At 45.3% G+C, this 13,613-nt stretch overlaps 1 protein-coding gene across 10 annotated transcripts in view; it reads right to left on the minus strand.

The window, feature by feature from the left end:
• LOC125459689 (RNA-binding Raly-like protein) overlaps positions 1-13,613 on the minus strand; it is a 1,242,755-nt gene that overhangs the window by 450,469 nt on the left and 778,673 nt on the right. The window contains exon 1 of one of the 10 annotated variants that reach the window (XM_059651587.1): positions 2,438-2,579. The exons of the other annotated variants lie outside the window; for them this stretch is intronic. Coding sequence (XP_059507570.1) covers positions 2,438-2,474 — 37 coding nt within the window. The 5' untranslated portion in view covers positions 2,475-2,579. Of the gene's footprint in view, positions 1-2,437; positions 2,580-13,613 lie in introns of those variants that run through there. 10 annotated transcript variants of the gene reach the window in all.

Consider the following 13,613-nt stretch of genomic DNA (forward strand, 5'->3'; position numbering starts at 1 on the left):
AGTTCATGACATATGACAGCACCGTCTGGTCGTGAACCATTTTAACACCCCCCCCCCCGCCCCCCCACCTCCTGGGTGACATGTCCATCATCCAGTGTCACAATGATGCCACCCACAAACTGCAGGAGCAACACCTTATCTTCCGCCTTGGGAGCCTGCAGCCCAATGGCCTAAACGCCAGTTTGAAAATCTCCCCACTCCTGGCCTCATGCCATGACCAACTCTCCCTCTCACCCCCGCCTACTTGGCCTGGCACAACCTGTCTATCTTCCCTCCCACCTATCTGCTCCTCCCACCTCACTGCCCAATCCCCACCACTATCGACCTGCTATCACCATCCCACCTACCTTCCCCAACTCCACCCCTCCTCTATTTGTTTCAGAGCTCCCTTCCCCTCCCTCATTTCTGAAGAAGGATCTTAACCCAAAACGTCAACTTTCCTGTCCCTCTGTAGCTGCCTGGCCTGCTGTGTTCCTCCTGCTCCATACTGTGTTATCTCTAACCTAGTCCCACGTGCCTGCACTTGGTCCATATCCCTCCAAACATTTCTTATTCATGTACTTATCCAAATGTCTTTTAAATGTTATAACTGTACCTATATCCACCAATCCCTCTGGAAATTCATTCCACACACAAGCCACTCTCTCTGTAAAAAACAATTTGTTTTGAAATTCCCCACCCTAGGGAAAATACACCTACCATTCACTTTACCTGTACTCCTCATGACCTTATAAACCTCTATGAGGTTACCTCATAACCTCTTACGGTCCTCTGAAAAAAGTCCCGGACTATCCATTCTTTCATTATAACTCAAACCTTCTATATCCAGCAACAGCCTTTTAAATCTTTTCTGAACTCTCTCCAGTTTAATAATATCCTTCCTATAACTGGGCAACCAGAACTGGACACAGTACTCCAAAAGAAGCCTCACCAATGTCCTGTACAACCTCAACACAACGTCCCAATTCCTGTATGCAAATGTCTAGACTTTATTCTGGACTTTATTCCCCACTGAGTTGATGAGATGGTTGATTGGAATCGAGAGAAAGGGCAAGAAATACTACTTGCTATGGGTGTGGGCCAGGCTCAATAATACCCATGCCATCCTTTCCTAAGCATCGCACTCCAATGTTCACAGAGAAACGTATGACACCTGGTTACACCTTGCACATGCAGAATCATAAATTACATAAGAGGGCTTGTGTTACTGAAGGCTTCTTCTCCCAGCTATTGAATTAGGCTCATAACACTCCTCTTTCCCTGTTGTCCTGCAAAAAGCTCTCCTCTCCTTGAAATCTAACAGAATCGTAGAATCCCTACAGTGTGGAAACAGGCCCTTCGGCCCATCAAGTCCACGTTGCACCTCAGAGCATCCCACCCAGACTCATCCCCATATAACCCACCCAATCTAATAGAATCATAGAATCATGAAGGAATCCACTCTGAGTGACTGTTCAGAGAAGGCACTGATAAGTATATACATCCAATACATACGTAATAATTCTACGTTAAATTACATAACCACAGTTATTGAACTCCTGAACAGTTCACTGTTGACAGCAGTCCTGTCTGCTGAAGCATGTGATTAATAGGCATTGCAGCCGAAATACAGACCTCTGTAAGTATATTCTCCATAACATGTGTCAGAGTTGGATTTGCTGCCTAGTGTTCGAAAATACAGTAGTTAGTCTGACAGAGTCTGTACCCTGTAAATACTAAGGGTTTTCGTGCCAAGTGGACTGGCAATTATGTCATTGCTGTCTTCCTCGCCAGCAGCAGCATCACAAGGGGCAGGGCCCTCCACTTGCCCTCCAGCCTGTGAGTTGTGAGATGCCAACCAGTTGCAATATCCACTGAATGGAGTGTTCACCCTAAGGAGCCAAAGGATCTACAAATGTGTTTTGTAACACCCTGCCCTGATTAGACGTGCAAGCAGCTTTCCCTACACGCACACAAACAGGTCCCCGGTATTTGTGACTTTATTTATTTACCACACCTTGCTATTGTTCGGTGAACTGAAAAACTTACACTATTATTTCCCTGGAGCTTCGGGCAGTACAACACAGTGCCAAATGTGCAAGGCACCTCACACACGGGGACACAGGAGCGCGCACACACTCACACACACACACACACACGTATGCACCACGCACACAAGCACTTCCCTCTCAAGCCAACGTTTGAGGCAACTGCTCCTCTCACAGCTGCTTACATATGCACACAGAGTGTGAAGAGCCAGAAGGAGAGAGAAACGGGAGGGCAGGGAGTGGGGGTGGGGGGTGTAGAGAAGACAGAAGCAGAGGGAGTGTGGGAGGAGGAGAGAGGGGGAAAGGTGATTGCATTTCTGCCTCTAGCCCCTTGGCATGCAGCCCCATCCCAGAGTCTCATCGCTCCACCTCAGAAAGAACTCCTTTGGTAGGTGCATGGAAATACTCACATCTCTGGTTGCGACGCTTGCTTTTAAACAGAGTCATGCCAGGCGCAGTGCTGTCGTGTGCTCAGGCTCCTACAAATCACAGGGTGAGCTGTACCGTGGATTTCTCAGCAAAAGCAGCAACAATCTCTCTCTCTCAGCCACCCGCCAGCCCCCTCCTCACCCTCCCCCCCCCCCACCAACATACACACATTCACCACTGAGCCTGTCACCAGCACATTGCTGCTGGGCATAACCCATGGACTGTACCACATCCAGCACATTAGGCAGGGAGGATACGAGGCTATGTCATAAAGGAGCTGTTGAGAAGCTCACACAATCTCCCAGCTCCAGGCAGATAATCCTTTCCGTCTCAATTAGATTTAAAGCTGATGGTCCCTTGATCTGTAAACCCTGGTACACTCAGGTTCGCAAATAAAGAACGCCACGCCTCCTGTCTCCTCAACATTTCCTTTCAACCTATAGGCTAAGAGAAAGGGCTCAAACTGAAGCTGTAGGAAGTTTGTCTCCTCTGGGCTGTGTGTGATTTCTACTGGCTCCCAAACGGTTCTGAAACAATCGGGGGGGGGGGGGGGGGCCGCAAATGCTGACAAGGCCCCAAGCGAGAAAGAAACATTTGCCACTGGGTCAGCTCAACGCTGGAAGCTTTCCCAAAAGCTGAAGGAGAAGAAAAACCAGTGCACTACACATATTAGCCCAGTTTGTCTTGTTCACTTCCACATGGAGGTTCAGTACGAACACTTCATTATCATTATGACTTTGTTTGTACTGCCTATCCCTAACCCCCAACCCCATAGAATTCTGACATTGTGGAAGTAGAACATTCAGCTCACTGAGTGGGAGGAGATGGCCTAGTGGTATTATCACTGGACTGTTAATCCAGAGACCCAGATAACATTCTCCCGAAACGTCAGCTTTTGTGCTCCTGAGATGCTGCTTGGCCTGCTGTGTTCGTCCAGCCTCACATTTTATTATCTTGGAATCTCCAGCATCTGCAGTTCCCATTATCTCAAACATTCTAGGGACCTGGGTTCAAATCCTGCCACGGCAGACAGTGGAATTTGAATTCAATTAAAGCATCTGAATTGAGAGTCTAATGATGACTGTGAATCCATTGTTGGGGAAAACCCATCTGGTTCACTCGCGCCCTTTAGGGAAGGAAACCGCCATCCTTACCTGGTCTGGTGTACATGTGACTCCAGACCCACAGCAGTGTGGTTGACTCTTAACTGCCCTCTGGGCAATTAGGGATGGGCAATAAATGCTGGCCTAGCCAGAGATGTCCCCATCCTGTGAATGAATAAAACAAACACCTTACTGAAATCAAATTCCAGATCATGTTTTACCTACTAAAGTTCAGAATGAATGGCAGTTATGATCCAGCTCCTTGTCCTCCTCTAGACCACGAGATCACAGGTTTACACATCCAGTTGACCAGCAGAAAGCTGCAATTCTGAATAACCCACGTGGCCCCTAACTTCACCTTTTAATAGTTTTGATTGATTGGCTTTAAACCATGGACAACAAACTGTCTTTTCCACCCAGACACTCTGTCTTTAACTCTCGAGGAAAACTGGCACTTATCTCCGGCTCCCAACTTTAACTCTAACTTTTTCTTTAACCAGAAACTAGTTGACATGTTCCCTGAGCAAAACTCACGATATTTGAGTCCCTGCTAAATTCTGGAGTGCTGGTCTACAGGGGAAGCTGCAGATTCTGCTTAGTTGACTCTTCGTCTGGTAACAGAGGATAGTTACACCTTTCTTGTACACGTCAGTGCATGCATTGAAGACCTAGCCTGCATGGTCAGCTCTGTAAGCGGGTCCAACGTCACCTCACTGCTCATGAACAGAGGGCTATTCATTATTTTGAGTGCTCTTTTCAACTGTTGCACGATGTCCAACGTCACTGTACATTTGACAACATTGCTTCAAGGCTTCTGTCTCTCCCCCTCTGACCTGATCACAATGGTGATCCCATTAAAAGCAGAGGAATTTCCAATCAAATGGATTTTTCCTCAAATTGATTCAACGGCATCATTAAACTCTTAATCCCAGATATTTATTGAATTCAAATTCTACCATCTGCCCTGGCGGGATTTGAACCCATGTCCTCAGAACATTCCCTGGGTCTCTGGATTAACAATCAGCAACACTACCATTTCTTCCACATTTAGAAAGTTAAGATAGAACTGAATTGAAAGGCATCATATTGTGTATTGTGTTTTTTACTGAAGGCTCTTTCGTGGTGCTGTTGGCCTGTTTATCACATCCTTGTGATTTCCAACGAAGTCAGTTTGAGAATTCTAAAACAGAAATGGAAATTGCTGGAAAACCTGAGCAGCTCTGGCAGCAACTGCAATGAGATAAATCGCAGTTCACATTTCGGGTCCCGTGGCCCTTCCTCAGAGCTGAATTTCTTCAGGTCTCTGGAGCCGAAACGTCAGCTCTGATTTTCACCCCGCAGATGCTTCCAGGCCTGCTGAGCTTTTCCAGCAACTTCTGTTTCTGTTTCTGATTTCCAGCATCCGCAGTTCTTTCGGTTTCTAGTGAGAATTCTCTAATCCTGTGCTATTACGAGTTGAGAGCAAATTGCTGTAGATGTTGGAATCTGTACTGAAAACAAAGAGAGTGCTGGAATTCACAACGGGTCAGGCAGCATCTATGGAGAGACGTTTCAAGTCTAGATAACCTGGCTCTCCCTCTCCAGCATCTACAGTTCCCATTATCTCTCTCTCTCTCTGTGGATGCTGCCTGTGCTTTGTAATTTCCAGCATTCTCTTTGTTTCCATTGCCAATGTCCTTACTTACTTTGCTCAAGCCTGATCCCTCATCATAGTTCAAGTACTGTAAAACACTACTGCACAATTTTTGCATTTTGTTCTCCTTCTAATTATATTTTTGCAGCTTGCCAACACTTTGATTTATTGTGGACATTGCCTGATGAGGTGGCCAGCCTTAGATCAGTTGTGCAGTGCTCAAACAGATCATATCTTAGTATCTGGAACAAAAGCAAAGATGCTGGAAAAGCTCAGCAGGTCTGGCAGCATCTGGGAAGTTAAAAAAACAGAGTTAACGTCTCAAGTCTGGTGACCATTCCTCAGAACACCAGACCTGAAACGTTAACTCTGATTTCTTCTTCATAAATGCTGCCGGGCCAGCTGAGCTTTACCAGCAACTTCTGTTTTTGGTTCTGATTTACCGCATCCGCAGCTCTTTTGGTTCATATCTTAATATCTCATCACTTGCGGCCCATTGAGGAAAAAAGAAAATGCGGTGTGGAGAAGAATTGAGAGATTGATCTCAATTTACTATGGGGGCCAGGCGATGAGGATTCACGAGTCAAATTTGAGCTGCCTCATCTTGCAAGGGGCTGACTGAGAGAACATGATGATATAGCCTGTCATTCATTTGTACGCTGAAGCTTTAAAGTTAGTTAAAAACTGTCTGCTTTTCACTTCAAAGACAGCGTATCCTACATCAAAGAAATGAAGTGGATGAAAGCCAAGGTCCTTCAGGTGTTCTGCATTTTCGTGTTATGGTCTGAAAGCCATTCTGACAAAATATCTCCCTGACAGTGTACCTTCTGTATTTTACAAACAATCCCTCAGTTTAACACAAAATCTAGGACAACTGGCAAGGACAATGGGACTGTTTGATCTTGTTATTCTTGACTGGTTTCCCAGTTTTGTTTTGTGAGGTTGCACACAGAGGGCTGATGGGGCTTCTGGCTGTGCGCTCTAAATTCCGTCCAATGCCATGTATTTAACAAATGCCCCCGTTTAATTACGCAAGTAAATCTGTCGTGTTGCTTTGAGCCGCTGAACCTCTCACTGCTTGCGATCATGTTGTACGAGGCTCTGTTTATTCAGTTGCAAATGCAGCTTTTGTCCAGGCTACTAGAAAGAAGCAGATTGCGAGTGCGAGGCAAGAAATCTAACCGAGGCCCCGAAAGCTTGCGTTTTCAAATAAACCTGTTGGACTGTAACCTGGTGTCATGTGACTTCTGATTTTGTCCCACAACTGGAGGGGAAAATGTCACAGGAGAATCCGCATTCACTCAAGAAACCTTTCAAATAAAAATAAAGCCCAGACGGTACACAAGATTATTCAGGAATGCTGGTCCAGCAGGCCTCTTTTTTAAAAAAAAATTTAGATTAAAACGTTTTACACTGGTGTTCATTGATATCTGGTGATGCTGTAGGGCACCAAACAGCCAGCCATAATATGCAGCACAAGCCCTGTATTTTTAGAGACAGTAGGAACTGCTGATGCTGGAGTCAGAGACAACACAGTGTGGAGCTGGAGGAACACAGCAGGTCAGGCAGCATCAGTGGAGCGGGTAAGTTGACGTTACGGATTAAGACCCTTGCTCAGAAAATGTATATTTAGGAGAGTTTTCAGGACAGGAACAACAGCAGACTGGTAGAGACTTCACTGTTGTCTCCACTGCAGCGACTTCTGAAGAAGGGTCTAGGCCCGAAACATCAGCTTTCCTGCTCCTCTGATGCTGCTTGGCGTGCTGTGTTCATCCAGCTCTGCACCTTGTTATCTCAGCGCTGTCTGTTTCTTTTAAAGGTGCTTGATTGTTTTTTTCATTCATGGGTATGTTTACTGCCCTTGACAGGCTCATATACTGTGGTGGCAAACTAATTCTTTACCTACAAGTTGACATCACTCAGCCATTTTGGAAGGCAGCTAAGAGTCAACTACTTGGATTCAGGCCTGGAGTCATATTTAGGCCCAGGCCAGGGTTCACATCCTACTGTGACTGATGATGAAAGCTGAATCTGAAGACACAGCTGGTAACCTAGTAACCAGTGCTGGAAAACCACATCTTGTTCACCAAAGGGAAGGAAACCTGCCGTCCTGACTGGATCTGGCCTACATGCGAATCCAGGCCGAACGTAAAATGTCGCTGACTCTTAAACTGCCCTCAGAAATGTTCGAGAAATCGAATCAGCTCAAGGGCAATTAGGATTGGCAACAAAGACCTGCCTTGCTAACATCCCCTCCAAGGATAAAGACAAAAAAAGAGTTGTGACAAGATAATTCTTTAACAATGCAGAGGCTCGCTTAGCCATTTTGGAATGTAACTAAGAATCAGTTACATTGAAATGGGCCTGGTATGTAGGCCAGGCCAGGCAAGGAGATCAGATTTCCTTCCCCACAGGATGTTAGTGAACCAGATGCATTTTAATGACAATCTGCTAATCACATCTGGACAATATTGCTCAACAAAAACATTGGGCAATAGGTGAAATGAGACAATGCATGTGCACAAGTTATATTCTCCACTAACAGGGCGCTGCCTTCCAAGACAAAAACACATTCTTTCAACCTCACAGCCATCCTCAGCTGCTTTATCAATGACCTTCTTCCCATCACAAGGCCAGAAGTGGGGATATTCACCGATGATTTCACAATGTTCAGTACTGTTCGATGCTCCTCAGACACTGAAGCAGTCCGTGTTCAAATGCAACAAGATCTGGACAATATCCAGGCTTGGGCTGACAAGTGGCAAGTGACATTCGCGCCACACATAAGAGACAATCTAACCATTACCCCTTGACATTCAATGGTGTTACCACCACTGAAACCCCCACTGTCAACATCCTGGGGGGTTAACATTGACCAGAAACTCAACTGGAGTCATCACATAAACACAGTGGCTACAAGAGCAGGTCAGAGGCTAGGAATATTGCAACAAGTAATTCACCTCCTGACTCCCCAAAGCTGTCCACCACCTCCAAGGCACAAGTCAGGAGTGTGATGGAATATTCCCCAGGTGCTTGGATGGGTGCAGCTCCAACAGCACCCAAGAAGCTTGACAGAACAAAGCAACTCGCTATACTGACTTGGAAATACATCGCCGTTCCTTCAGTGTCGCTGGGTCAGAATTCCGGAATTTCTTCCCTCAGGGCATTGTGGGTCAGCCCACGGCAGGAGGACTGCTGCGGTTTGAGAAGGCAGCTCACCCCCACCTTCTCAAGGGGGCAACTAGGGACCAGAAATAAATGCTGGCCCAGCCAGCGACACCCACATCCCACGGGTGAATTACAGAAATCCTGATCCAGCGTGCAGTCTATCTCAATAACTGTTTGATGATAAAATGCAGCATGTCGTTTTCAGTACTTGCACTCAACCAGCAAATCATTGCATAGTTCACAGCATAATATCCAACAATGCAATCGGACAACATTTTCTAAATAATCCCAATTGTACTTATATGTCCACTAACAGCCAGTTTAAGATTACTTGTGAAGCATGTGGTGTCTCTCGCTTATGCATGCCAGAAGCTATATGTATTCACACCCACACATAGCACATTTTTCAATTTAAAAAAAACTTAAAAGACAGGCATTACTTCATGTATTCACTCATGGCACAGCCTTGACCAATTACAGTCAATTTCCCTGCTGTGAATTTAAACAAATTTTGGAGAAGAGGCACATTGGATTTGAAACATTAACTCTGATCCGCTCTCCACAGATACAGTCAAGACTTGTTGACTTTCTACCAATATTCTCTGTGTCTGTTTAAAGCAAAATGATGTGGAGGGGCCAGTGTTAGACTGGCGTGGACAAGGTCAGAAGTCACACAACACCAGGTTATAGTCCAACAGGTTTATTTGCAAACACGAGCTTTCGGAGCCCTGCTCCTTCTCCAGGTGTTAGCGAGTGAGGTAGTATCAGGCACAGAATTTATATGGAAAAGCTCAAAGGATCACATCACTGATGAGCATATAGTAAACAAACCTAAGATGCTGTTAAATCTTTAATAGTTAGAAGGATTAATATGCAAATGTAAATCCCCAAATTCCTTTGAAGACACAGCCCTGAGAGAACTAAAGGTTTTATGAGTGTAAAGAAGAGGTGACACTTTAGGTCAGACAGTGCATGTTAGCTGTGAGACCTTGTTTAGAATCTGTCTGTGCTCTCGTTTGGAGTCAGACTGGATTTATTTTGACAGTAGGAATTTATAAAACACCACATCAACTGTCTGTAAAATATACACACACATGCGCGCACACACACACACACACACACACACACACACACACACACACGTGCACACAAACATGCACACATACTCACACAAACACACACACACACACACACTCACACACACACACACACTCACACACACACACACACACACACACACAGACACACACACATGCACACAAACACGCACACACACACAAACACGCACACACACAAACATGTACACACACAGAGACACACACACACACTCACACAAACACACGCACACAAACACACACACTCACAAACACGCACACACACACAAACACACACACTCACAAACACGCACACACAGACACACATACACACACACACAAACATGCAGACACACTCACAGACACACAAACATACTCTCACATACACACACACACACACGCACATGCACGCATACACACACACACACACAAACACGCACACACACAGACACACACGCACGCACACACATATAAACACAAACACACACACACACATACACACATAGACGTACACACACACATACACATACACATGCACACACAAACAGACACACACACACACACACACACACACACACACACTCACACACACACACACACACACACACACACACACACACACACATGAATCTACAGGGTGAAGTTGTATTTGCGGATATATTCTATTTTGTTCAAAAAGCACACAATTTTTACAGTCAGTCAATGTGACATTTTACAAACTCCTACTTTAGAAATAAAGCCAATCTGATTCCAGACTAAAGTACTAATAGATTCTAAACAAATACCGAAAATGCAACGTCTAACCTAAATTGCCACCTCTCCCTAACACTGACAAAACCTTTAGTTCTCTCAGGGCAGTGACTCCAAAGGTATTTGCTGATTTACATTTACATACTGATTAAATATTTAACAGCACCTCAGGTTAGTTTAATACATCCTGATCAGTGGTGGGGCCCTTTGATCTTTTACTTATAAATTCTGTGTCTGATACCACCTCTCTCACTCATACCTGAGGGGGGAGCAGGGCTCCGAAAGCTTGTGTTTTCAAATAAACCTGTTGGACTCTCACCTGGTGTCGTGTGATTTCTGAACTTGTTTAGAACAGTTTTGGCAGGTAACTGTTTCTTCAAGTATTCACCAAAGCACAGCATCTATTAATCAAGGACCACTTTCCAACTAATCAGTATCCCCTTTTCATGCAGTGTGAAGTTGTTGTTCCCTTTGAAATTTGGTATTCTTGTGAATGGGTCCTGATGAGTGTAAGGTGCAAAGTTTTGAAAGCATGTCTCTTTTTTCCCAGCAATACTCAATTCTGAACTTCCAAGTGCCTATCTGAGAGGTGGCTCTCTGGTTCGCACTGCTACCTCACAGCGCCAGGGACCCTGGTTCAATTCCAACGTCAGGCGAATGCCTGTGTGGAGTTTGCATGTTCTCTGCGTGGATTTTCTCTGGGTGCCCCAGTTTCCTTCCGCAGTTTAGGTGGATTGTGCATGCTAAATTGTCCCATAATGTCCAGAGGTGTGCAGTCTCGGTGGTCTAAACGTAGGTTACCACGGACAAGGCCTGGTCTTTTAGAGGGCCGATAGGATTTTGTTGGGCTGAATGGCTTCTATCTGCACTGTTCTACTCCAAGAAGCAAAGATCTGTGGAAGAAAATCGAGGCTATTGACGTGTGGATTCTAAGATACGTGCTTTAGAAAAGTCCATACTCAGAACAGGAAGGAGTGCTCGAAGTTGCAAAAGTGAAAAGAGCTCCAAAAGGTGACATCCAGCGATGGAAATGTCAATATTTCAGCCATGTCAACAAGAGTTACAAACCACCAAGGTCTCGAGGGCCAAATGGAGAGCAGCAGATGTCGTTGGACATTGACTATCACAGAGAAGTTGTGGATAAGCTGCAGCGGATGTGTAAGGCTGATACAAAATGGACAAACCATAAAGCAGGTCTCCTTGCAGCAGCAGCAGGAGGTAGGTGTTCCCCAGTCCTGATGATCACATTGCGCTTCCAGACGGATTGATTTAAATGTAACTATCCCTGGCGTCCGTGGTGGGATTTTAACCCCTGCATCCAAATTATTGATCCAGCTTCCTCAATTACTTTGCCAATAACATCACCACAATGCTAGATGTCAAGTGAGCTGTCATCTGGCCTAGTTTCACTGTTCAGACAGCTTTGATCGTTTTCAACAGCACAGAGGTACTGTTGAGTTAGGAGATGGAGCAATGCATGGAGGGTGGGAGTATAGAATAGAATCACAGAATCCCTACAGTGTGGAAACTGGCCCTTCAGCCCCACAAGTCAACACCGACCCTTGGAGCATCCCACCCAGACCCATCCCCCTATAACCCACCTAATCTACACGTCCCTGAACACTACGAGTAATGTCTACACTATGAAATATCACAAACGGGTCAACGTAACTGACAGGTACTGAAATGTTAACTGTGATTTCTCTCCACAGATGCCGCCCGACCAGCTGAGCTTTTCCAGCAATTTCTGCTTTTGTTTTCTGATTCTCAGCGCCTGCAGTTCTTGATGTCTTTGTGTCTAGCGTTAAAATCCCTGCCGCGTCTCTTCCAGGAAGGCCCACCTTGAAAACGTTCTGCTCGTCTCTTCAACAGGATTTCTGTTCCAAACTGTTTTCTTGTTCACTGTCACTAATTTCGTTGTCGCTCCTGGTAAGGCAACTGCTCTGTCTCTCTCTAGGCTCCATCTCCACCTCTGATTTATTCCATCCCTTCCCCCGCCACCGACCCCAACTTGTGCATAAATAATCAACCTTTTTGTCGCTACCATCAGTTCTGAAGGAAGGTCAATTATTTCTCTCCACCAATGCTGCCAGACCGGCTAACTTTTTCCATCAATTTCTGTTTGCAGTTTTGTGTCACACAGCACAGAAACAGACCCTTCAGTCCAACCAGTCCATGCTGACCACAATCCCAAACTACCTGCCTGCTCTTGCCCTTCAAATATCGCTTATCCATGTACTTATCTGAATGCCTTTTAAACTTTGTAACTGGACCTGCATCCCCCACTTCCTCTGGAAGTTCATTTCACACACGACCTGCTCTCTGTGTGAGAAATAAATGCTGCTCATGTCTCTTTTTTTAAATCTTTTTCCTGTCACCTAAATAAAATGCCCCTCCACAAATCTTGAAACTCCCCTCCCTGGGGAAGCAATCCTTGCTATTCATCTTATCTATACCCTTCACGATTTTATAAACCTCTATAAACTCACCGCTCAGACCCCTATGCTCCAGTGAAAAATATCCCCAGCCTATCCAACTTCTGATTATAACTCAAACCCTTTATTCCTGGCAATGCCCTGGTAAATCTCTTTTGAACCCTTTCCAGCTAAATAATATCTTTTCTCTAACAGGACGACTAGGACTGGACACAGTACTCCGGAAGAGGCCTCGGTTTAATTGATGCAGTTGAAATTTAATTTAATTTAGCTTCAATTTAACTGATCCTATTGGGAGGAGATTGGGTGGCCGTTGAGTCACTTACGCTTGTGAAATATTCCTCTCAAGTTTATTCAAGTGAGGTTGCAGTATGAAATGGAACAGTGTTTCGCTGCTGCCTTAGATCCCACTCACACATGCTTTCGATGTGGCTACCATTCGGACTGGTCATGTTGGCAAGTTCATTCTTGAATTCTCTGACTTGGTTTCTCCCTCCATCGCACTTACCCGGAGACAATCCGACCAGCCTTGGCAGCATCACTGTTAACGATTCTGCTTCGGGACGCCGGAGAGAACGGGTCTGGCTGGTTTTGAAAATCTTCAAAGGTTGCCATTGCAGTGTAAAAATTTTGCGCCGAAGCTTCGACCCCATTGAAGTTAGCTCACGATATAACGAACAGAACTGAATTAGCAGGACAGAGACACGAGTGGCAACTATAATGAAAGTGAGGGGTGATGACAACGCGATCACAACGCAAAATGAACACATGGAATGCCAACAATGTCATAACATTGTAAAGGGCACGGAAGGAAAATGGAGCATCTTAGTGAAATATGTAACATCGTTGAGGTGTTTGACAGGGCTTTCTCTTGGCTGCGGTGTCCTGAACTAATCGCACAGCAGAAAGGGTCAGCCATTTTGAACTGAACATTCCTTCACTCAAAGGACCACAACGCCTTGACATTTCCCAAA

This window comes from Stegostoma tigrinum, chromosome 16, assembly GCF_030684315.1.
Source record: "Stegostoma tigrinum isolate sSteTig4 chromosome 16, sSteTig4.hap1, whole genome shotgun sequence".
Lineage (NCBI taxonomy): Eukaryota > Metazoa > Chordata > Chondrichthyes > Orectolobiformes > Stegostomatidae > Stegostoma > Stegostoma tigrinum.